This window comes from Dendrobates tinctorius, unplaced genomic scaffold, assembly GCF_039654945.1.
Source record: "Dendrobates tinctorius isolate UK_male_01 unplaced genomic scaffold, ASM3965494v1 ptg000033l, whole genome shotgun sequence".
NCBI lineage: Eukaryota > Metazoa > Chordata > Amphibia > Anura > Dendrobatidae > Dendrobates > Dendrobates tinctorius.
Window position 1 is genome coordinate 20,098,361 of NW_027361701.1, and position 27,190 is coordinate 20,125,550.

The following is a 27,190-nucleotide window of genomic DNA, read 5'->3' on the forward strand; positions in this document are numbered from 1 at the left end:
GCTCTGGTCGACCCTCAGTACAAGTTTATAATTGTTGATATTGGGGCCTATGGAAGGACAAGAGACTCTCGAGTCTTCAATACTTCCATTATGGCTCGGCGGCTACGCACCAACCAGTTGGATCTACCACCACCACGCCAGCTACCAGGCTCCAATCAAGAATCTGTCCCTTATGTCCTTGTGGCAGATGAGGCGTTTCAGTTAACGTGCAATGTCATGAGGCCATATCCCCGGCGCAACCTTGACCACCGGCGCAGAATTTTTAACTTGCACCTATCACATGCTCGGCGACTGGTGGAGTGTTCCTTTGGCATTCTTTGTGCAAAATGGCGGGTACTCCAGTCTGCCATTCAGCTGAGTGAACAAAATGTCAATGAAGTAGTTAAAGCCTGTGTGGTTCTTCATAACTTCACCAGGATACATGATTGTTCCTCCTCTGCTGGTGTTGTGCGTGGGTTGGACAATGTACGTAGGGCGAGACCACATATCAACCCTCAACGTAGACCGCTCTCTGGCCTCAAAGTGCGTGATATTTTCAGAAATTACTTTATGTCACCTGAGGGGGAAACTTCTTGGCAAGAGCATGCTGTGTCTATGTTATAATATTTTGGTTTATGTGTGTCTAAATATATATATTTGTTCCCCTTCTGATTCTATGACTGTTGAATTGCATTGGTAAGCGTATGTTAGTATGCTGACACGGTTTTTTAGAATTGAGACAGATACATAAAAAGTAGTAGACAAATGTTTACTTTTGCCTTTTTTTTGTTTTTTTTAAAGCAAAACATATTCTTGCCATATCAGAAATGTGGCAATGGGCCAAATTGGCCTTTTTGCAGATGTGAACATTGTGTGACAATAGCATTTTCACACATAGAAAGCAACAAAAATAACATTAGGCAATAACAAAATGGAAATATTATAAATTTTGGTACGTTGGGGGAGGAGAAGGCGGAAGACCAGCCTGTGTTTGCTGCTGGCTACTTTGCCCAACTTGCCCAACGCCCTGTGTGGGGGCATACTGTTGCCCATGATGTGGGTAGTGTACTGCCTGCCGGGATTGGGCTTGGTACTGGCCAGAGTGATAATGAACAGGGGCATCTTTTTGGGTCGGGTAGGCCCGTGTCTCATACCCACCAATATAGCCATGTCGTCCCCGGCCAGGTTGGGACCAGCCTCCAACACTGGGTGGGAAAAAGTGGCCATATTGGTGAGGTTGGCTAGAGGCAGACATATGTGCCTGCTGTTGAAAGGTTGGGTAGGGGGAGGAAGGGGGTGAGGTGTAGGCCCAGGTATTTGAGGATCCTCAGAGCCTGCTTGAGCAAGCATGTGTGTGGGGTGTCTAAGGCGCATTAGATTTCTGGGTGAAAGCTGCCACCTCTCCAGATATTCAAATAACTCATATGGGGTATTGGGGTGTGTGTTTGCATCAAGCAGGATCTGAAACATCCTCGAATACGGAGCCTCACCTCACGGGAAAGGGCACAAAGATAAAGGACCAGGCTGCGTGAGTATGCCTCCTCGCCATCATCATTATTCACTCTAGACAGATAGTTGAGGACCCCTGTGTCCACATTGGTACGGGTATCTTGGGCAGGGATATGGCGCCTTCTTCTTCCTCGCTGGGATGGTCCAGCAGGCTGTGGGGAGCCCTGGATCTGTGCAGTTGGGCTGCTGCTCATGTTGCCCTGCTCCTCCTGTATGGCTGATGTTGCAGCAGCAGACGTCCTGGTTGTGGATGTGATCCTGGTGGTGGAGTTTGTGGCGCAGGCACTGGGTTTTCCTGAGAGGATTCTTCCCCATGCTTCTTGTAGGGGGAGAAGATGGGTCAGCCACCTCATCCCCTACAGGATCAATGATGGGCTCTGTATCTGAGCCAGTTCCTCTCTCCGTAAGGTTGGACTGAGTTCTGTTATGAAATAGAACAGAGCCAAAAATAAATCAATATTTTTGGCCCTGTAAAATATCTGTGTAATGTGGTGTGAGGTATCTACTTCCGGTCTCAGATCCAGAATAGGGGCAAGGAAGGAGAGGCGGTCATAATAAATATATTTTCTCTTTCTGTGGCCCGCATCACCACTCCTTGACCGCTGCTGACGTTCCCGCCTGTATTGGTCGCGGATGCTGCACCAGCGTCTCATCACATCTTCCACTGCAATGTGACAGGAAATATTCTCAATTTCACATATTTAATAGGTCAAATTTGCTACCAGTAGCCTAGGCATGTGGCCTTCTGGGGTGTGCTTTCTACCCAGGGAGGCATATCTAATTGGGCCATCCAGGCCAGATACACAGGGTCACAATAGTTCATGTATCAAGTAACTACACTTAATAACTTGGTTGGCTAGGAGGTTGAGGAGCTTGTGGCCTGTGCCAAATGATGGCAGTGTAAAACCATGGATCACATCAAAATCTACCCGCCTCATGAGGAAAAAAGTACAAGCACAGGAAGGGGGGGATGATTCTATATGCATTTTTTGATGTGAGGTATTTTTCAACAGTTTTTGTGTTGTACTTACTCAGTCGCTGCTGCTCCTCACGTGACCGATCACCAAAATCATGGAACATCTGGAGACATATGCGCCTCCATGACGCCTCCTTTCTTGCCCGGTTGGCATAATGGGCATCACGTTGGTCCCAGAGTTCTGGTCACTCCTGCACTAACACAATCAACATCTCCACATTCAGAAAATATGGCGCCATGACGCTGATGTACTCCGTGGAGGCGTACTTCCTGGATGTCTGGAGCGCTTTTTGAGCTCATTTGCATGTCTAAGCTTCCAGATGATGGATTGGCCCATTTCCTGTCACCAGCCAAAAGACCTGCGTATTTCTCGCAAGTCACACGTGTGGTCCTTGTGTAATCCGTATTTTTTGCACACCCATAGACTTGCATTGGCGTCCTATGGGCGTAGTACGCTGACAATCGCAGCATGCTGCGATTGGCACGGTCCGTAGAATACAGGCGAGAATTATACGGCTGTTGGGAGCTGCCCCATAGAGAATCATTTGTCCGTGTGTAATGCGTGCTTTTAATGCCTCACACTTGTCCGTATTCCTCTCTATTGTGACGCCGGCCTAATCCAGTGTCTCAGGGGTAGAGTTCTGTGTCTATACACCAGTGCTCACATTGCCAAGCTCTGTGAGAATAAACAGGCTGTGGCATTTGTGTTTGGTGGTCGGGCGGCTCTGTGAGGTAACAGAGTCGGCCTCTGTACACACTCGGTGGCGTTAACCCCATGTGTTCCTCTATTGTACCGCCATATAACGTCCGCCATTACTGAGCAGTAGTTACCATCTCTGCGAATGCACCTTATACCTTCTCTATTATTTGGTGTGTTCCGCCAGCCCGTAACATTTAATTCCCAAGGACGGGATAGTATGTCATCATAGATCAGTGGCGCTCATGGGGGGAGCGCTGCTGATCGTGGCCGAGTGTCAGCTGATTATCACAGCTGACACCTGGCACTATGTGCCAGAAGCGGTCACGGACTGCTCCCGGCACATTAACCCCTGGCACACTGCGATCAAACATGATTGCAGTGTACTGGGGCATAGGAAAGAATTGTGCAGGGAGAGGGCTCTTTGCAAGCTTCCCTAAGACCCTCGGAACAGCGCGATGTGCTTGCGTTGTTCCGAGGGCAGGCGGCTTTCTCAGTGCCTGAGAAGCTGCCTGCAGTGCCTGTCACATCGTTTATCTGATACAGTGCACTGCAAAGTGTAAGATCCGTGATCTGACACCATACAGTGATGTCCCCACCGGGACAATATAATAAAGTTAAATAAAATGTAAAAATAGTTTTCTAAAAAAATCCTAAATAAATAATAAAAAAACCCTAATAAATTCTTTTTTTGAAAATAAGAATAAAAAACAATAAAAAATACACATATTTAGTATTGCCACGTCCTTTACGACCCACCCTATAAAACTGTCCCACTAGTTAGTGAACCCCTTAAAAAAAAACAAGGCAAAAAACAATGCTTTATCATGATACCGCCAAACAAAAAGTGGAATAACACGCGATCAAAAAGACGGATATAAATAAACATTGTACCGCTGAAAACGTCATCTTGTCCCACAAAAAACGAGCTGCCATCCAGCATCATCAGCAAAAAGATGAAAAAGTTATAGCTCGCAGAATAAAGCGATGCAGAAATAATTATTTTTTATATAAAATTGTTTTTATTGTATAAAAGCGCCAAAACATAAAAAAATTATATAAATGAGGTATCGCTGTAACCGTACTGACCCAAAGAATAAAACTGCTTTATCAATTTTACCACACATTGAACAGTGTAAACGCCCCCCCAAAAAAAGGAATTCATGAATTGCTGGTTTTTATTCATTCTGCATCCCAAAAATCGGAATAAAAAGCAATAAAAAAAGTCATGTGCATGAAAATGATACCAATAAAAATGTTAACTCGTTCCTCAAAAAATAAGACCCCACATGACTCTGTGGGTCAAAATATGGAAAAATTATAGCTCTCAAAATGTAGTGATGCAAAAACTATTTTTTGCAATAAAAAGCATCTTTTAGCGTGTGACAGCTGCCGAACATAAAAACCCGTTATAAATAGTAAATTAAAACCCCCCCTTTATCACCCCCTTAGTTAGTGAAAAATAATAAAATTATAAGGGTTAGGGTTAGGGATAGGGTTCGAATTAGGTTTAAGGGTGTGTTGGGGTTAGGGTTGGAGTTAGAATTGGGGGGTTTCCACTGTTCAGGCACATCAGGGGCTCTCCCATCGCGACATGGCTTCTGATCTCAATTCCAGCCAATTCTGCTTTGGAAAAGTCAAACAGTGCTCCGTCCCTTCCAAGCTCTGCCATGCACCCAAACAGTGGTTTACTCCCACATATAGGGTATTAGCCTTCTCAGGACAAATTGCACACCAACTTTTGGGGTCCAATTTCTCCCGTTAGCCTTGAGAAAATAAAAAATTGGGGGTAAACAGATAATTTTTGTGGAAAAATAATGATTTTTTTATTTTATGACTCTACGTTATAAACTTCTGTGAAGCACTTGGGGGTTCAAAGTGCTCACCACACATCTAGATAAGTTCCTTGGGGGGTATAGTTTCCAAAATAGGGTCACTTTTGGGGGGATTCTACTGTTTAGGCACATCAGGGGCTCTCCAAACACGACATGACACCCGCAGACCATTGCATCAAAGTCTCCATTCCAAAACATCACTACTTCCCTTCCAAACCCCAACGTGTGCCCATACAGTAGTTTTCTCCCAGATATGGGGTATCACCGTACTCAGGACAAATTGGACAACAACTTTTGGGGTCCATCTTCTCCTGTTACCCATGCAAAAATAAAAAAAATTGGAGGCTAAAAGATCATTTTGTGGAAAAAGAATGATTTTTTATTTTCATGGCTCTACGTTATAAACATCTGTGAAGCACTTGGGAGTTCAAAGTGTTCACGACACATCTAAATAAGTTCTCGTGCACTCCGTATATCACTCCCCCGACCTGATATGTAACTGGATTGCCAATAAATTGGTGATTTATTCATCTCGACGAGTGCGACCATTTTCTGCTCTGGATTTCAAGGATTCACTCATATTAGGTCCAGCACCCGGGATTTCCAGATGATGGTCTTCTATTTGCCGCACATCACAAGCGCATTCAAGGTAACAGCGGTGCCGTCCGTATTCTTTTGTTTCCTATATGCACTGACTCATAGTAACGCCACTTCTCCTCTGATCTCACACTGACAGATGATCAGAGGAGAAGCAGCGTTACTATGTGACAAGATCACTGCCTGGCACATAGTAACGTGACTTCTCCTCTGATCTCACACTGACAGATGATCAGAGGAGAAGCAGCGTTACTATGTGACAAGATCTCTGCCTGCTGTGCCAGGCAGCGATCTTGTCACACAGTAACGCTGTTTCACCTCTGATCATCTGTCAGTGTGAGATCAGAGGAGAAGTCGCATTACAATGAGTCAGATCGCCGGGAAACAAGCAGCTTTCCCAGCGAGCGCTCTCATTGGCTGCTGTGATGCTGACGTCATCAGGACCTGCACCAATCAGGTCTCGATGATGTCGGGGGTCCCAGCATGCATTGTGCACTGGGATCCCCGCGTTATAAGGTATATGGGGGTCCCGGGGGGCACAAAACCGCCGACAGTAGATAAACGTCAGCGCTGCACAAAGCCCAGCAAGCGCCAACGTTTATCTACTGTGGGCAGTCGGGAAGCGGTTAAGTATTTTTTGTGCCATATTTCTGTAATTTAAGGGCATGAAAATTCAAAGTTGGAAAATTGAAAAATTTTCGCCATATATCCATCCTTTTCACAAATAAACGCAAGATATATGAATTAAATTTTACCACTAACTTGAAGTACAATATGTCACGAAAAAAAACAATGCCAGAATCACCAGGATCCATGGAAGCGTTCCAGAGTTTTTACCTTATAAAGGGACAGTGGTCAGAATTGTAAAAATTGGCCCGGTTATTAACGTGCAAAATACCCTTGGGGGTTAAGTGGTTAAATATGAGTGTCTGAGCAAAGGGTCTGAATACTTATGACTATGTGATATTTTGTTTTTTCTTTTTTAATACATTTGCAAAAATGTCTACATTTCTGTTTATTTCAGTCAAGATGGACTGCAGAGTGTACATTGAGAAAAAAAATTAACTTTTTTGAATTTACCAAATGGCTGCAATGAAACAAAGAGTGAAAAATGTAAAGGGGTCTGAATACTTTCCGTACCAACTGTATATGATGTCAATACTGCACCCCCACTGCTTGAGTTCTGTAAATGTAATGTGAGCAGTAATAAATTTTGCTGAGTGAGTAGACCAGCAGTGTAATATACATCTGTGTTCTGTATAAGTTACTGTTGCTATTTCCTTACAAAACTCATCATTGCTTGCACTTCAGACCGACGCAAATCTGGAAAAGCAGTGACGAGTAGCAACATCATACATGCCACCTAACATCATACGCTGCACCAAAGAGAAGCAGCTCCAGTCATTACATTAAAGGGAATCTGTAACATCTTTTTTTGCCCTATGAGCTGCCGGCATTGACATCAGGGGCTTATCTACAGCATTCTGTAATGCTGTAGATAAGCCCCCGATGTAACCTGAAAGATAAGAAAAACACGTTAGATTATACTCACCGGAGGGGGCGGTCCGGTCCGATGGGTGTTGCAGTCCGACGCCTCCCTTCTTTATACGATGCCATCCTCTTCTTTCCTTCCTGTAGTGGCTCTGGGACAGGCGCACTGCTCTGCCCTGTTAACAGTTAAACGTTTAACCAAATATAGCAGGGTAATTTTCAAATTGATAGTTTTGTGCTGCCCCGAACAATGATATAAATAGACAAATAGCAGTAAAAGGTTCCCAATCCCTGATCTGTTGGCAGAGATTAAGTACATAAAAAAGACGGCTGGAGATAACTGTTCGGTTGATAAATTTTAAATAATGTTTTTAAATTTCCTTCTATTTTTTTAAGGGATTCTAACAACTTTGAGCACCTAGAAGAGGTACCAGCTGGAAGTATCCCCACTTTAGGCAAAAGCACTGGAAGGAAGGTCTATAACACAGGAGTATTTATTTTAGTCATGGAATATGGAAAGAATTTTTCTGGACCAGACAAAGATGTTTTCCACTATAACCGTGCTATTGGTGATGCAAAAGCTGCATGGCTTTCCAACTTCCTTCATCCAATAATTTACTATTACAAGCAACTTCCATCAGGTAATTAAAAAAGCAAACAATTAAAGGAATCAAATTAGCTGTAATGTTTTACTATGCATAGTGTTACACTCCCGGCGGTTGCTCGGTCCTCCGTCACTCACCAGGCGGCTGTCCCGCTCCCTGTCGTGGGTCCTCTTGCTCTGCCATCCCAGCGTGCCCGCCCTCCTCCTGTAATTCCGGCCTCGCAGCGGGCCACGAGACTCCGGGGTTCGGGAATGCGCACTTGACCGCTTAGGACATGGCAGCGCACATTCTCTGCTTTTTATGACATCGATGTGCCTTGACCCGGAAGCACCGACCTGGCCAATGGGGGTATGTACAGGGGTATATTAAGATTCTTTCTCTTTCCGGAGGCACCTGATTATCGCGTTAATGTGTGTTATTTTCTCAGTCTCCCCTTGCGCCTGTCTCCTCATAGCTTGCCTCTGCCCTGCCTTACCCTGTTTTTGTTCTCGTTCCCTCCACAGTCCCGGCCCTGGCTCTGGCTCTCATCCCTGGTCGTTCCAATGTCCAGAGTGTTTTCCCCTTGGTTCTTCTCCTCCAGCTGCCTTCCCTCATCCTCTGTGCTCCCAGTATCCATCGTCTTCAGTCCCATCCAGAACCACGTGCTAGTCCTTCCACATGTTCCTGCTTCCCGAAGAGCCACCCCCTCGGTACAGGCTGCCAGGGTATTTGAATCCCTTGGGTCTATCCCTGTATAGAGGTTGGTTCCACTAGGTCCTACTCACCTGGGGAGGGGTTCGGTACCTCATCCTAGAGGGTCCACTCTAGAAAATTCATCCTCCCTTTGCATGACACATAGGGTTTGTTCACATGTTAATTGTACTGTAACTGGTAGTACAACAAAAGAATGAAAAGTAACCGATGTACCTAGTATCATAGTGAACCAAAGTCACAGTACTTTTATACCAGACAATTTGTCTAAGGGTATGTGCACGCGTTGCGGATTTGCCTGTGCAATTTTCTGCACGGATTCTTGCTCACTTGGCAGAAAACGCAGTTAAATATCCACGCAGATTTGATGCATTTTTGATGCGGATTTTTATGCGTTTTGTTCATGTGGATTTGTATGTGTTTTTGTAGACTACATAAAGATATATTATTTAACAACAAAAAAAAGAATTGTGATGTAATTTCCTTGTCCTACCTCTTCTTTTACATACTCCATTGAAGACCATAATATCATCACATACCATGTTCAAATATAATGTTCACACACAAAACAAATATAAGTGAATATCTATAAATAGATAGATATATCTATATCTATAGATAGATAGATAGAGAGATAATACAAAGCCCGATGTTTATGAATGTACATAATAAAATGGTCCTTAAAAAGTTAAATAAAGACACACACATAATGTGTGCTAGGCCAGGGTCACACTTGCAAAAAACTCACATGAGTCTCGCACTTCAATATGGCACTTCATTTCGTGCTGGACCAATTATGTGGTTTTTACTTTATTTTGCCCATGCAGGTTTTTTTATATTGGGAAAACTATTCGCCCTTTATTCATCAGATTTCGGGAACATGTCGATTCAATACGTACAGGTAAAGGAGTTCCACGAATCATTAAACATAGAGAACAACATGAAGGGGATTCAGGTGTCCTACATTTTAAGGTTTGGAAAGGGTTACTTTACCACCACAAGGGGGAGATTTACACAAATTACTCCTGAGAAGAGAAGCCAGGTGGATAATGAGTACATGCACATTAGAAGCTACAGGCTTCAATGACAAATTAGACGTGTCTATTTTTTTGTGAAAGTTTTTTTGAAAATAGTTTTTCTGTAAATTTCTTTGCAAAATTTATAAGCTCTGGTTCCTTGATATTTTATGTATGGATCATGCTATTTTAAATGTGAAATTGTATATAATCATTGTATTAGGTATTTCATAGGTATTTTGGAATTGTAAGGGAGTAAGGTGGAGGAGAGAGAAAACAATGGGGGAGGACCTTATTTGCCATAGGGTATTTTTTCTGCCTTGTCACTTCCCATTACCAACAGGACCCGTAGAAGTGCAAGGGAGCGCAAAATGGTCGTCGTCCGATTTTTTTTTTCTTCCTGTTCTACCCCCCTGCTGAAGATGTTTCAATTTGTCACAATAAAGATTGGATTTTAGAAATGGTGAGTGCCACCCTTTTTTCTCTTTAGTATATGTTATTTATTAAGTATTTTGTGTCCCATATCTCTCTGATTTAAGGGCATTAAAATAAAAAATTTGAAAATTGCAAAATTTTAAAATTTTTTGTCATATTTCCGCTTTTTTCAGAAATAAAAACAAGTTATTTCGAAGAAATTTTACCACTAACATGAAGTAAAATATGTCATGAAAAAACAATCTCAGAGTCAGGGGGATCCATTAAAGCGTTCCAGAGTTATAACCTCATAAAGTGACAGTGGTCAGATTTGTTAAAATTGGCCTGGTCATTAACCCCTTCACCCCCAAGGGTGGTTTGCACGTTCATGACCGGGCCAATTTTTACAATTCTGACCACTGTACCTTTATGAGGTCATAACTCTGGAACGCTTCTATGGATCCCAGTCATTCTGACACTGTTTTCTCATGACATATTGTACTTCATGATAGTGGTAAAATTTCATTCAAATAACTTGCGTTTATTTGTGAAAAAAACGGAAATTTGGCAAAAATTTTGAAAATTTCGCAATTTTCCAACTTTGAATTTTTATGCCCTTAAATCACAGAAACGGCACACAAAAAAGCTTGATAACTAACATTTCCCACATGTTTACTTTACATCAGCACAATTTTGGAACCCAAATTTTTTTTTGTTAGGAAGTTATAAGGGTTAAAAGTTGACCAGCGATTTCTCATTTTTACAACACCATTTTATTTTTAGGACCACATCACATTTGAAGCCACTTTGAGGGGTCTATATGATAGAAAATACCCAAAAGTGACACCATTCTAAAAACTGCACCCCTTAAGGTGCTCAAAACCACATTCAAGAAGTTCATTAACCCTTTAGGTGCGTCACAGGAATTTTTTTGAATATTTAAAAAAAAAATGAACATCTAACTTTTTTTCACAAAAAAAATATTTCAGGTTCAATTTTTTTTATTTTACCAAGGGTAACAGGAGAAATTGGACTGCAAAAGTTATTGTGCAATTTGTCCTGAGTACGCTGATACCTGATTTGTGGGGGGGAACGACTGTTTCGGCGCATGGCAGAGCTCAGAATGGAAGGAGCGCCGTTTGACTTTTTCAATGCAAAATTGGCTGGAATTGAGATCGGACGCCATGTCACGTTTGGAGAGTCCCTGATGTACCTAAACAGTGGAAACCCCCTACAAGTGACCCCATTTTGGAAACTAGACCCCCCAAGGAACTTATCTAGATATGTGGTGAGAACTTTGAACCCACAAGGGCTTTACAGAAGTTTATAACGTACAGCGGTACAATTAAAAAATCATATTTTTTCCACAAAAATGATCTTTTCACCCCAATTTTTATTTTCCCAAGGGTAACAGGACCCTAAAAGTTATTGTGCAATTTGTCCTGAGTATGCTGATACCCCACATGTGGGGGTAAACCACTATTTGGGCGCATGGCAGAGCTCGGAAGGGAAGCAGCGCCATTTGACGTTTTTGGCTGGAATTGAGATCGGACATCATGTCGCGATTGGAAAACCCCTGATGTACCAAAACAGTGGAAACCCCCCACAAATGACACCATTTTGGAAACTAGACCCCCTAAGGAACTTGTCTAGATGTGTGGTGAGAACTTTGAACCCCCAAGGGCTTCACAGAAGTTTATAACATAAAGCCGTACAATTAAAAAATCATATTTTTTCCACAAAAATGATCTTTTCACCCTCAATTCTTATTTTCCCAAGGGTAACAGCACCCTATAAGTTATTGTGCAATTTGTCCTGAGTACGCTGATACCCCATATGTGGGGGTAAACCACTATGTGGGCGCATGGCAGAGCTCGGAAGGGAAGCAGCGCCATTTGACGTTTTGGCTGGAATTGAGATCGGACACCATGTCGCGATTGGAAAACCCCTGATGTACCTAAACAGTGGAAACCCCCCGCAAATGACACCATTTTGGAAACTAGACCCCCTAAGGAACTTATCTAGATGTGTGGTGAGAACTTTGAACCCCCAAGGGCTTCACAGAAGTTTTTAACATAAAGCCGTACAATTAAAAAATCATATTTTTTCCACAAAAATGATCTTTTCACCCTCAATTCTTATTTTTCCAAGGGTAACAGCACCCTAAAAGTTATTGTGCAATTTGTCCTGAGTACGCTGATACCCCACATGTGGGGGTAAACCACTATGTGGGCGCATGGCAGAGCTCGGAAGGGAAGCAGCGCCATTTGACATTTTTGGCTGGAATTGAGATCGGACACCATGTCGCGATTGGAAAACCCCTGATGTACCTAAACAGTGGAAACCCCCCACAAATGACACCATTTTGTAAACTAGACCCCCCAAGGAACTTATCTAGATGTGTGGTGAGCACTTTGAACCCCCCAGTGCTTCACAGAAGTTTATAACGCCCGGGCGTGAAAATAAAAAATTTGTATTTTTTCCACAAACATGATCTTTTAGTCACCATTTTTTTTATTTTCCCAAGGGTAACAGGAGAAATTGGACCCCAAAAGTTGTTGTCCAATTTGTCCTGAGTATTCTGATACCCCATATGTGGGAGAAAACTACTGTATGGGCACACGTCGGGGATTGGAAGGGAAGTAGTGACGTTTTGGAATGCAGACATTGATGGAATGGTCTGCGGGTATCATGTTGCCTTTGGAGAGCCCCTAATGTACCTAAACAGTGGAAACCCCCCACAAATGACCCCATTTTGAAAACTAGACCCCCTAAGGAACTTATCTAGATGTGAGGTGAGCACTTTGAACCCACAAGGGCTTCACAGAAGTTTATAATGCCAGGGCATGAAAATAAAAAAATCGTATTTTTTCCACAAACATGATCAATTATTCCCCAATTTTTTTTATTTTCCCAAGGGTAACAGGAGAAATTGAACCCCAAAAGTTGTTGTCCAATTTGTCCTGAGTACGCTGACACCCCATATGTGGGAGAAAACTACTGTATGGACACACGTCAGGGCTCGGAAGGGAAGTAGTGACGTTTTGGAATGCAGACTTTGATGGAATGGTCTGCGGGTGTCATGTTGCCTTTGGAGAGCCCCTAATGTACCTAAACAGTGGAAACACCCACAAATGACCCCATTTTGGAAACGAGAACCCCTAAGGAACTTATCTAGATGTGTGGTGAGCACATGTGTGGCTTCACAGAAGTTTATAATGCCCGGGCATGAAAATAAAAAAATCGTATTTTTTCCACAAACATGATCAATTAGTCCCCAATTTTTTCATTTTGCCAAGGGTAACAGGAGAAATTGGACCGCAAAAGTCGTTGTCCAATTTGTCATGAGTACGCTGACACCCCATATGTGGGAGAAATTTACTGTATGGGGCTCGGAAGGGAGTTTGGAGAGCCCCTGATGTACCTAAACTATTGAAACTCCCCACAAGTGACCCCATTTTGGACACTAGACCCCCCACGGAACTTATCTAGATGTGCGGTGAGCACTTTGAACCCTCAAGTGCTTCACAGAAGTTTATAACGCTCGGACGTGAAAATAAAAAAATCATTTTTTTCCACAAAAATGATATTTTTGCCCCCAATTTTTTATTTTCCTAAGGGTAACAGGAGAAATTGGACCCCAAAAATTGTTTTGCAATTTGTCCTGAGTAGGCTGATACCCTACATGTGGGGGTAAAACACTGTTTGGGCGCATGGCAGCGCTTGGAAGGGAAGGAGCACCATATGACTTTTTCAACTCAGAATTGGCTGGAATTGAGATCAGACGCAATGTTGCATTTGGAGAGCCCCTGATGTGCCCAAACAGTGGAAACCCCCAATTCTAACTCCAACCCGAACCCCAACACACCCCTAACCCTAATCTCAGCCCTAACCCTAGCCCTAACCCTAACCCTAACCCTAGCCCTAACCCTAGCCCTAACCCTAACCCCAACCCTAGCCCTAACCCTAACCCTAGCCCTAACCCTAACCCTAATGGAAAAATGGAAATAAATACATTTTTTTAATTTTATTATTTTTCCCTAACTAAGGGGGTGATAACGGGGGGTTTGATTTACTATTTATGGCGGTTTTTATTTTTGGCAGCTGTCGCACGCTAAAAGATGCTTTTTATTGTAAAAATAGTTTTTGCATCACCACATATTGAGAGCTATAATTTTTCCGTATTTTGACCCACTGAGTCATGTGAGGTCTTATTTTTTGCGGGACGAGTTGACGTTTTTATTGCTACCATTTTCGGGCACGTGACTTTTTTTTGGTCGATTTTTATTCCGATTTTTGGGAAGCAGAATGAACAAAAACCAGCGTTTCATGAATTTCTTTTGGGGGAGTGCGTTTACACCGTTCCGCGCGCGGTAAAATTGATAAAGCGGTTTTATTCTTCGGGTCAGTATGGTTACAGCGATACCTCATTTAGGTCGTTTTTTATGTTTTGTCGGTTTTTTGCAATGAAAACTATTTTATATAAAAAATAATTATTTTTGCATCGCTTTATTCTGCGAGCTATAACTTTTTTATTTTTTTGCTGATGATGCTGTGTGGCAGCTCGTTTTTTGCGGGACAAGATGACGTTTTCAGCGGTACCATGGATATTTATATGCGTCTTTTTGATCGCACGTTATTACACTTTTTGTTTGGCGGTATGATAATAAATCATTATTTTTTTGCTTCGTTTTTTATTTTTATTTTTTAAGGGGTTCGCTAAAGGGGTTAACTAATGGGACAATTTTATAGGGCGGGTCGTTACGGACGCGGCGATACCTAATATGTGTACTTTTATTGTTTTGGTTTTTTTTTATTTTCAAAAAATGAATTTATTGGGGAATATTTTTTTTTTTTTCCGAATTTATTTGGCGATTTTTTTAAAATTATTTTTACACTTTTTTTTTATTTTTTTTTTACTTTATTACATATTCCCAGGTGGGACATCACTGTCCTGTGACAGATCGCTGATCTGTCACATCACAGATCACTGTGACAGATCAGCAATCTGTCACAGGCATTGAAGAAGACTTCCTCTTGCCTGCGCTTTGCAGGCACTGAGGAAGCCAGCTTCCTCCAGGCCCCTGAAGGCCCCCGTCACCATCTTGGATTCGGGGGCCTGGAGGAAAGGAGCCCCCCGCAGCAGCGCTGCACATTGCGCTGCTGTGGGGGGCTCAGGGAAGCACGGAGGGAGCCCCCTCCCTGCCGATGCTTCCCTTTAACTCCCGGTACACCGCGATCATGTTTGATCGCGGTGTGCAAGGGGTTAACGTGTCGGGGGCGGTCCGTGACCGCCCCTGACACATTGTGCCAGGTGTCAGCTGTGATAATCAGCTGACACCCGGCCGCGATCAGCGGCGCTCACCACATGGGCGCCGCTGATCTCGGTAGACGTACTATCCCGTCCATGGGCATAGGGGCCCGGGTCCCATGGACGGGATAGTATGTCGGATGTCAGGAAGGGGTTAAGCTGCAAATTGGCTTCGTCACTAAGGGGTTAAAATCCTTGTTTTATGTAGCACCCTAAGTCTACATTTCCAGGATGAGGAGCTTTTGGGAAGTTTTAGCTGCTACAGATTTTCTGCAGCATTTCTGAACCTAAAAAGTAGATTAGGTTGCTTGCATTTTTTTTAGTTTTTTTGTGTGTGTTATAGCATGCATTATTATTGTGTTCTTGACGCTGCAGTGCTTGTCTCATTTTGATATGGCATTTTTAAATAAAGCTACATTGTTTTTGACACTTTCAGGTATTAAACCGTTTGTGCTGATTACATGCATTTTAGTGCGTTTTCACTTGTGGATTTTTCGCATCTAATTCTATGAGAAAAAATCCATACTTAAAACTCACCATGCGCACAAGAGAAATTGACATGTTACAAATTTCAAACATTGACTCCAGGTCAGATTCCGATTAATTAAAGAAAAGAACAAGGGGCATGAGATTTCTGTAAACCCTATTCACTTTGCTTTAACTGTAAGATGCTGCATTTTTTGTGCAGCAAAAATATACAGCGTCAAAAACTAACTAAAAATTCATTGTGGATAACTTAACCTAAGGGTTCGTCTACATGAGCAATTAGTTGTTTAAGCAATGAATGATGTGATTATACTCATGAATAGCAAATGATGTCAGAGAAATGTTTACACAGGACGAGAATTGTGAATGAAATGGTTGAATAGCGACTGTAATATGAATCATTGTTCACTGTGTTCACACAATGTGATTTGTAGGTGTGAGCAATGGTGAAATGATACTATTTACTTTGAATTCATGCATTCATAAACTATTATTTAAACATTTCTGTTGATACGGTAAAAAGAATATTTAACTGCTACTGAACTATTGCTTTGGAACACAATCAACCATGATGAATTGGTAAGACAGGATGTTGAGAAGGCCAAACTTTTAAATTCATATTTTGCATCTGTTTTCTCTCAGAAAGGAAATGTAACATCAACTGTTCTTCACTGTCCTATTAAGGGAATAGAAGAAACCAGGATATCTATAAACAGAAAGATAGTGAGGAAACACTTAGCTAACCTAAATGAATTCAAGTCTCCAGGTCCAGATGAATTACAACCCAGAGTACTGAAGGAGATAGCAGAAGAAATTTTTGAACCCCTCTCCATAATCCTTGAAAATTCTTGTAGAACAGGAGAAGTCCCAGAAGACTGGAGAAGAGAAAATGTTGTTCCTATCTTCAAAAAGGGGAAGAAGGTGGACCCAGGCAACTATAGGCCGGTGAGTCTGACTTCTATACCAGGAAAGATCTTTGAACAAATTATTAAACAACATGTATGTCAGTACCTGGATAAGAATGAAGTGATTAAACAGAGTCAGCATGGGTTTGTAACTAATAAGTCATGTCAGGCTAACTTATTTTCCTTCTGTGATGGAATCACTGATTGGGTGGATCAAGAAAATGCTGTAGATATAGTATATCTTGACTTCAGCAAAGCATTTGACAAAGTATCTCATACAATCCTTATTGAAAAAATGACTAAGTATGGAATAGACAAGGCAACTGTTAGGTGGATTCATAACTGGCTTAGTGATCGGACCCAAAGAGTGGTCGTAAATGGCTGCACATCCAGTTGGAAGAATGTCTCAAGTGGGGTACCACAGGGCTCTGTCCTGGGCCCTGTATTGTTCAACATCTTTATCAACGATTTAGATGAAGGAAATGAGGGTAAACTGATTAAATTTGCTGATGACACAAAGCTAGGAGGGATAGCTAATACTAGAGAAGAGAGAGAGAGGATTCAAAAAGATATAAATAAACTGGAGCATTGGGCAGCAACTAACAGAATGGTTTTTAACAGGGAAAAATGCAAAGTACTACATCTGGGCAATAAAAATGAAAAAAGCATATACAGAATGGGAGGAATAGGGCTAAGCAACAGCACATGTGAAAAAGACTTCTTAGGTATACTAATAGATCACAGACTGAATATGAGTCAACAGTGTGATGCAGCAGCAAAAAAGGCAAATGCAATTCTAGGATGTATTAACAGAAGCATACAGTCTAGATCACGTGAAGTCATTATTTCCCTCTACTCCTCTTTGGTCAGACCTCATCTGGAATATTGTGTCCAGTTTTGGGCACCACATTTTAAAAAAGACATCAACAAACTGGAGCAAGTTCAGAAAAGAGCGACCAGAATGATGGCCGGTCTGCAAACCCTGTCTTATGAGGAAAGGTTGCAGGATTTGGGAATGTTTAGTTTGCAAAAGAGAAGACTGAGAGGAGACTTAATTGCTGTCTACAAATATCTAAAGGGCTGTCACATTGTAGAAGGATCATCTTTATTCTCATTTGCACAAGGAAAGACTAGAAGCAATGGGATGAAACTGAATGGGAGGAGACACAGATTAGATATTAGAAAAAACTTTTTGACAGTTAGAGTGATCAATGAGTGGAACAGGCTGCCACGAGAAGTGGTGAGTTCTCCTTCAATGGAAGTCTTCAAACAGAGGCTGGACAGACATCTGACTGAGATGATTTAGCAAATCCTGCTTTGAGCAGGAGGTTGGACCAGATGGCCCAGGAGGTCCCTTCCAACTCTACGATTCTATGATTCTATGATTCCTTCTTTTTTTGGTCCAATCGTTCAAAAAACAAACAGTCTCCATTCACATTACTCATTTTTCAAAAATTGAACTAAAATTTTAACACTAACCTAACTGATTTCATACTTGAGGAGCAAACGGTTTTGGGCACCTTGATCAGTCGTTTTACAGATTCACATTACACGATTATCATGAATGATGAGTCATTAGTATTAAAATCTGACAGAATATTAGCCAGTGTAAATGGGCCTTTAGGATCTGTACTAGACATAACAAAGTTATCTGCTTTACTCAAAGCGCTTGTTTCAATGCGGAAATCCAATCCAGATTGTGATGCTAGTCACTACTCATGGACAAGCCTTGATGCTGGGTCGTCAAGAGGTCCGAGGTCTTTTAACCTTCGTCCGGCTGAGTAGGTACAATTGTGCCTATTCCGTTTTAAAATTGCAATAACTTTTTTTCGAAAAGCCGTAGAGGGCTGAAATTTCGTGACATCTCTGCAGTTTTGGTCCAGAATATATTGGCCAAATTTCAATAAAATATCTCCACCCCCTTCCGAGATAAGGGGTCGAGATATTTTTGCATCCATAACAAGCTGCATTGGTACAAATGTACCCTCATATATTTTGAATGAAGATAATGCAAGGAAAAAAGAATAATATTTTTTTAATGATAATGCTATTTTATTATTATAAACAAGTAAAAAAAACTGTTCATTTACATTATAAAAGAAAATGTAAGAAACTTTTTTTATTGATTTTCTTCGCAAGTAATGCATGTTGTCTTTGCTACCGAGTGTTCGTCGCAAATGGGTTTCACACAAACCACACAAGACTTTCTAGTCTTACATTGTTTTCGCCTCAGGTCTCGGCAGACATAGCAACTACCAACAACAAGGGAGGGTCCACGACTACCATGAGGTATTTGAGGGCCAGCTGCTGCTTGCGATGCTACCAGAATGCATCGTCCAAGCACCATTTCTACTGCACCTCGAAGAAAATGGTTTCTCATCATCATTCGGTTTGTACTACGATCTTCAATTGCAGGCATACACAGCTGATTTGCGAGATCTTTCAGGAACTTTCTTCGTTGATCCTTTGTCCTGAAGCTTGGATTGTGTTCTCTGTAGATGATGCAGTATGCAAACCCAGTGACGTCAATCATATTGTAGAAAAATGCCAGAGGCCAATGTAATGTTCGTCATTTCACAGTGTACTCTCCCAACATTTTATTCATAACATCAACTCTGCCTTTTGTTTTGTTGTAGTATTTTATTATCTCTGGCTTGGTTGCTAGTGTCTCTTCAACTTCTCCCGTCATGTGCATAGATGATAGAAGCACGACTGATTTGTTCTTCTTTGGTACATATGAACAGACTGTTGCATCATGATTGTAGGCAAAATTTGTCGAGTTTAGAGGCCTTTCTTTGGCAGGCTGCATGTTGCTAGGTAGGAACCTTTTGTTTTTTCTCACTGTACCAACTAGTGTCATGTTCCAGGAGTTCAATACCTTAGCTAGTTCCATGGTTGTAAAGAAGTTATCGGTGGTGACATTTCTTCCAGAGCCTTTATACGAGCTCACTAGGTTCAATACTGTTCGTTCACCAATGTTTACTTGTCGAGGACCATCAGTTGGTTTCCCAGTGTAGAGCTGACCTTGTAATGGGTAGGCGTTTGACGAGTCACAAGCCCAGAAAATCTTTATGCCATATTTAGCTGGTTTTGAAGGTATATACTGGGTAAATTTAGTATGGCCTCTAAATGGAAATAATTGCTCGTCGACGGTGATACAGTTATATGGCTTGTAGGCTCTCTTCAGATTTCTGTTCAGCATTGTCCAGATGTCCCGTATTGGTGCAGCTTTATCTGTTTGCACACGTTCTGCACGTGTATTTTTGTTGTCAAATCTGATAAATCTGAGTATCATCTTGAAGCGGTCACGAGACATGGCTGCATGTATAAGAGGCAGAGCATCAACATTCCACATTTCCTCCAGATTCTCTTTGTTGTCTCTGTGCACACCAGCAGCAATCAGTATGCCCAAAAATGCATGGAGTTCAGTTTCAGTAAATTGCTTGAATGTTTTTTTGTGGTGGCCGTTCAGAAGAATCAGGAAAACGTTGTACCAGTTCGTTGTTGTAAGCATCACAAACTCTCTTGGCCTTTCGATTCGTTTCTCGTAATATGATGTCACACATCTCGGGAGTCATGCTTGACTTGAATATCTCTTTTGCTGTATACAGGTTGCTGATTGCTGCAGGGCCACCTCTTTGTCGTAGGACATTACGAGATTTTGTTTGTGCATTTGGCAGTGGATCACTACACCATTGAGTTTTATCCTTAGCAGTCCAAATGCCGCCTGCACTTTGAGGCACAGACTCATCCTCAACACTTTCATCCGAGTCGTATTCTTTTTCCTGTTCTATGACCATTTCTTGTTCAATGTCTGAATCTTCTTCAGTAACATCCACTTGTGGTACATAGCTTTCATCATCTGATGCAACATATGGTTCTTCCTCATGCTCAGCATCAGATTCTTCTAGCATTCGCATTATTTCGTCAGACGTAAATCTGTAAATATGAAAAAATGAAAAATAAATAATTTTCCGAAATACTACACAATACTACATTATTGGCTTTTCACAAAATGATACTAACCTGCAAACACGTTTTCTTGGATTATGTCGGAAACTAGATCCAGCATCACTATCACTCATGATGACTTGGTAGATGAATTTTGGTTTCATAATTTAGTTCAGTGACACGTGGCACGTAGAATGAAACTCGATTCTAAAGTGCAGATAAAAAAGTAAATTATTTCTAGTGATAATTATTTATAAATGTCATTTATATATTATGTAAACTGTATACGGTTTCAGAATTTTCATTCCATCTTCGACTGTTTTTTCGACCAATAGGAAAATTGTAACAGAGCCACCATCTTTATTTTGTGCTGAATATAAGTAAAACATCGTAAAACAATATGTAGATACTAATTATTATCCATTTTTTGCATAAAAATCATACCTATAGTGATAAGTTTCATACAAAATATATGTAAGCCAAGTCCAGGCTCAAAGACAATTTCTGACTGTTCTGTCCCCACATAAGGCAAATGAAGGTATAACTGGCTGTTAGATGCTGTGAGACTTTCCTACCTTCGTATCCAAGAAATTGAAGCTTTCACAAGCCTAGAAATGTGTGTGCTCACAGCAATGAGATGAACAGCAAAATGGCTACTGAGAGGAGGGAGGCAGGAAGAGAAGTAGAAGCCACTTCCAGTTTGAATCAACTTAATTGACAGCAACATAAGTGAGCAGTAACAACACTGGCCAATAGATATCAGCATAACATTTGTAGCTGAATGAACTTTAGTTTCTGAAACCAAGTAAAGGAGAAAGTCTTCCCACAGTGGAGGTATATATGAAGGTACAATTGTACCTCTGCAGCCTGTTAATGTTGTAAAATTATGCAGCCTGACGAAGGTTAAACAAAGAAACTCAACAGCTACAGGGGAGGAGAGAGGACTTTTGTTTACATATTCTTTCATGACGGTACTTTCAGGACTGTACAAATTATTTAGGTGAACTTTAGGCAATTTGTAATTAGGGATAAGATTAATAGCACAATCATAAGGATGATAGGGAGATAATATCTCCTCCTATTTTTCTGAGAACACATCTCCAAAGTCTTTCAGGTACCCCAGCAGACTCCAGATTAGCGGAGCAAATTTGTACACAACTGAGACATTTCTTGTGACAATAAGGGTTCCACTTAACAATATCGTTGCTACACCAATCAATCACAGAATTTTGAATATGCAGCCATGGAAACCCCAGTAGCAACCCATCAGGCAAATTATCCAAAACATAGCAGTAGATGGATTCTGAGTGAAGTGTTCCCACTTAAAGTGTGAATTCCACTGTTACCAGCTAGACAATTTCTTTAGTAACAGTGTCCTCTCAATGGCAACAATTTGAATAGGTCTTTCCAACATAGCTGTCCCTAATTCTAATTTCAGAACCAGTCGAATCGATGAAGTGAGCAACAGACACACTATCAATGAAGGCTACCGCTAATAATCACTGGTTTTGGAAAAGTAGTTCTATGTTTAGCAGTACTTTATCTGAGGAGTAAAAAGGTACCTGGAAGTCTGGGTGACCTCCTTGACAATCACCCAGACTTAAGCTTTTTTGGACAGCTTGCTTCCTTGAGGGCTTAATGAGCAATACTTGAAAAAATGTCCAGTGCAACAACAGTAGAGGCAGAGTCCGAGATCACCCCAACGTCTTCTCCCAACATTCCTAGAGCTGACAGTTCCAACAATCATCATTTCCCCCTCAGGTAGGTGGACAGATTTGGGACAATGACTGGATCCCCCCCTCCCCATCTCTGACCATGCCTCTCCCGAATCCTGCATTCCAACTGAATGGCTTTAGTCATGGCCTACCCAAGGAACAGGATGGAGTATATATAGCCAAAGGGTCCTTTCATGTATCCAAAATGCCTTGTTGAAACTGACACCTGAGATCTGCATCATTCCACAAACCTTCAGTGGACCATTGTCAAAACTTGATATTATAGTCCTCAGCGGTATGCCCCCCCCTGTGTCAGGTTCATGATCTTTGCCTCCACAACCTGGATTCTGTCAGGCACATCATAGATGAAACCCAAGACATAAAAAAGCATCAACATATTTTCTTTGTCCCCTCAAGACCCAGAATGGCTAGTTCTGGGTCTTGGAGGGACAAAGAAAATACCCAAGTCTGAGGACCTCCTCGCAGAAAGCACATGATTATTCCCACCCACTGGGACTTGTTTCCTGATGACCGGGATCACAGAGAAAAAAATAGCCTACAGCTGTCACTGAATACACTAGACTGGTCTTTCTCCACTGAATACACTAGACTGGTCTTTCTCCCCTGAAAATGTATCCGGAAGGTCCAGTACTGGTTCGGGAGAATCTAAATGAACATCAGAGGATACTCAACATCACAACCACTGCCGGCAGTGGAGAGCTATCGGAAATTTTAATCCAAGTAATTAGCTCACCTGCAACTGATTGAAGTCTCTGGTATTCCTTAACTAGATCCTGAATCATCTTTGTCAGATTTGCCATCTGGTCACAAAGCGTGTGAACAGGATCCATACTGGCAAAAAAGACAAATGTACAGGCCAATTGTAATATGACGATAGTCACTACTCACAGAAAAGCTGTGAGCCTGGGTAGTCAAGAAGTCTGAGGCAAAAAGCCAAGAGGGTACCGCATAGACAGAGGGGTGAGACAAAGGAAACAGTCCAAGGTCAAAATTCCAAGAAGGTAGAGGATCACAACTAGAGGGCGAGACAAACGGATGGTCAAGACAAATACAAGGTCAAGCAGCAAAGATCAGAATATCAGACTAGGAGCACAGAACAAATACACACCTCTTGAGCAAAGCTACAGTTGACAATGACCAAACATTATCTGCCAGTTAAATATCCTAGCTATTATCCAGAAAGGGAAACATCTGAAGGAAACCCAAACACTAATCTGACAGCCTGACATGCCCCTATTATCCATAGTGCAGCTGCACTGTCACTCACAGCGACCCTAGGACACTGCGAGTGATGAGATCATGACACATATATTGTATTTCTCTTATGAATTAAAATTCACTAAAAGTAATTAATAAAAGAGAAATATATTAACACATAGTAAATTACAGTGTGCAAGTGTCAATATAAATGTCACGGAGTGACTGACAAGTGTGACACGACCCAACGATCGGTCGGTCACCAAGCGTCAAAACAAAAAACATACCAGGAAACATCAGGGAAAACTTAAACAATGGTTGGCCCTGTCGATAGGTGATGGGGAATGTACACCTCCTGCACGCACCTGAGTGTTATGAATGGGTCGCCGAGGAGGATAGCAGGCCCAGGCTAAGCCACAGAAAACCAGAGAGGTTGGTAACTAAGTGGATTACAGACCCCTGGTCCTATCCACACAACTAGCTGTAGCCGTGGAGCATACCTACGATGATCCTGGTCGCCTAGGCACAGCTGGAGAGCTAACTAAGCCTAAAGCAAGAAAGGGGAAATCTAAACTGCCCCAGAGCAGACCCCAAAGGAATAGATGGCCCCAAACATATATTGTTGGTGAGACAAGATGAAAACACAAACGCAGGTAGGAAAATAGACTGAGCAAATGATGGGGCCCACACTGACTAGACAGGACGGGAAAGGAAAGACACTGTCTGCAATCACGCAAAAAACCCTGCAAAAAGTCCAACACGTCTGATCCACAAAAACACTGAAGTCGCACGACTTTGCCCCCACTATATCAGCACTCTGGTATATTCTGAAAGCAAAGCAAAGAGAGACCAATATAACAGGGGACAAAACAAAATGGCACAAGCAGTAACATATGGGCGGTGATTCAGCACAGCCCCAGCCGGAGCTGGCTGACCCATACAAAGCAGAGATAGACAAAACCAGATCAAAATGCAAACAGAAAAGCAAATGAACCACTTAGCTGAACATGCAGGGACAGAGCAGGAGACATCAGACCTCTGATGGCACAAGGAGAAAATCATCAGCAGGGATAGAGGGAGTGGGCTGTCTTAAATCCCAATCTGAAACCCCAGATTTCCAATCGTCATCCTCATAATCAGGTGGCAAGCCTCTGTCAATCAGATCAGCTCCACTACCTCCAGTAACCACCAGAGGGAGCCCAGAAAGAGAACTCGCAACCCCTCTGTCAATCTGACCAGCTCCACTACCTTCAGTAATAACCAGAGGGAGGCCAGAAAGAGAATTCACAACATCTGAGGATGTGCCCTGCTCTTCCTCATGTCCCTATATGGGTTCTTTCACCCCGTCGCCGAGCAGGATACCTAAACCCTCACTTGCCCTGCTCCTGTCCCTAAGTAGTGAACTGGCAAGTGAGGACACTGGTCCCACCTCTGCACTAAGACAACACAAGGTAAGGTAAGGCAGACACCAAAAGGGACAGAGTAATAAAAATACAACACTTAGCTTTCTGCTGCAAAGCACCGCACAGCAGTATTAAGACACTAGATTCCACGATTAAAGCTGAAGCACCACTGCACCCAGGAATCTCCTATCTCCAGCTTGGTTGCTACAGAATGAACTAAAACCAACAGTCAGCTGATGCATCAGGTGACCTTTTAAAGGATGTGGGAGTGGTCACCACACATCAGCAATGCAATTACACCAGCAGGGGGAAAAACTGACATTAACCCCTGATGGTCTGAAAGGAAAAAGTTTTAATCTGCCACAGATCTAAAAATGGATAGTGACAATAAAATATCAATTCAAGTGTTTGCTTGCTGTATCAGAAAGACATAAAATAATGTACCATGATTAGAGCATGGCAGTCTCTCAGCTAAAATAACAAGACAAGGCTGCAGAAAAGAGAAGAGTTGAGTGACCCATAAAATTCAACCTAGATGTTGTGAAAGTTAGTTGGACACTTGTAATTTTTTGTATACTACATCTTAATAAGGACTTATCTGGTTGACCAATTATGTAACCCCTTAGTGACAGAGTTAATTTTAAACTTAAAGAGGTTTTCCACTACAATGTGTAGTGGGCAGATCGATATAAACTTTGGAAATAAGACTTTCTTTAAATACCTTTCACTTCCAAATGTGCATGTGAGTGGCGCTATCGCTGTCCGCTCATCCCTATCACTTTACCCCCGGCTGCAGCTACTTCTGCTGTCTGGTGATGTCAGGGCAACCTCTGGAATTAGAAGCTGACTGCATCACAGAGGCGGGACCCAGTCTCCCTGTGTGAGTGGGCTGTGGGGGGGAGCTTCACCGCACGTCACAGCCCAGCATTGTGTGCGCATTCACTCTCACTGCGTTCATTAACTGAGTGCAGCAAGCCCATGCAATACTGGGCTGTGACATGAAGCCCCACCTACAGCCCACTCACTCAGAGAGACTGGGTCCCTCATCAGTGATGCAGAGTCAGCTTCCAATTCCAGAAGTTAATGTGACATCAAAAGGCATCAGCTGTAGCCAAGTGTCACATGATGAGGATGAATGGATGCGATAGCGTTGCTCACAGGCACATTTGGAAATGCAAGGTATTTGAAGAATGCATTATTTCCAAGGTTTATATCTATCTTCTGTAGGGATTTAACTTGCTTAGGTGCAACTGGTGGAAATCAGGAGACCGAGTTCCATGGGAAGATCACAGGGTTTATTGCTTCATAAACCAAAACAGCAGGTCACCAAAAGAAAACAGCCTTCAGTTCAAAAGGAAAAACATAAATGTCTGTTTCTTCAGGCTCATTCCTGGTTCCTCAGCACACACAGGAGGCTTGTCCCTCCTCGCATACAGCTCCCTGGTTCAGGAGCAGTCTACATTATAAGGGTGTAGCCACACCCACAAACCCAGCAGCTGACTGGTCACATGACTGTGACCTCACCACAGGTCCTTGCAAAACAGTAATATAGCAATATCTATTATGCCTTACATTACGGAGACAAGCCATCTTTGAGACACATATCTCCCATTGATTATACAATCCTTAGCCATGCCACATACCTCCCCCTCTGCCTAAAGCCATGGGGCTTGACACTTTCACCTCCCACACAAGGGATTCTTGAGAGGGCATCGGCATTCCCATGTAGCTTCCCGGCCCTATGATCTACATGTAAGCTGAAGTCTTGTAGGGCTAAGAACCAGCAGGTGACTGTAGCATTCTTACCCTTTGTTTCCCTCATTCATCTGAGTGGGGCATGGTCGGATATTAATCTAAACTTCCGGACCACCAGGTAGTACCCTAAGGTATCCACTGCCCATTTTATGGCCAGACACTCCTCTGCAACTGAGTAATTTTTTTCACAAGAAGACAACTTCCTACTCAGGTAGAGAACAGGATGCTCCTCCCCACGTATCTCCTGGGAGAGGACTGCACCTACCCCGACATCTGAGGCATCTATCTGAAGGATGAATTCACATTTAAAGTCCAGGGCCACCAGAACGGATTGTCTACACAGAGCCCCTTTCATTTCTTGGAAGGCTGACTCCGCCTCTTCGGACCATCTGACCATTACTGACTTTGTCCCCTTTAGAACATCAGCTAGAGGTGCAGCCATCATGGCGAAGTTTGGGATGAACCTTCTGTAGTATCCCACGATCCCCAGAAAGGATTTAACTTGCTTTTTGGAGAGAGGTCTTGGCCATGTTTGAATTGCCTCCATTTTATTGATTTGGGGTTTGATCTCGCCACACCCCACTACATATCCGAGGTACTTGGCTTCTTCTTTACCTAAGGCACACTTCTTCAGGTT

The 27,190-nt window shown here is 42.3% G+C and overlaps 1 protein-coding gene across 15 annotated transcripts in view; it reads left to right on the forward strand.

The window, feature by feature from the left end:
• Positions 1-27,190, forward strand: part of FOXRED2 (FAD dependent oxidoreductase domain containing 2) — a 1,046,175-nt gene that overhangs the window by 746,991 nt on the left and 271,994 nt on the right. For 14 of the 15 annotated variants that reach the window (XR_012231658.1, XM_073573008.1, XM_073573006.1 and 11 more), the window contains one exon: positions 7,481-7,725. Coding sequence is in view for 14 of the 15 variants with exons in the window: in XM_073573008.1 (XP_073429109.1) it covers positions 7,481-7,725 (245 nt within the window). In the remaining variant the exon portion in view is untranslated. Of the gene's footprint in view, positions 1-7,480; positions 7,726-8,192; positions 9,045-27,190 lie in introns of those variants that run through there. The other variant, XM_073573013.1, reaches the window with a different exon arrangement.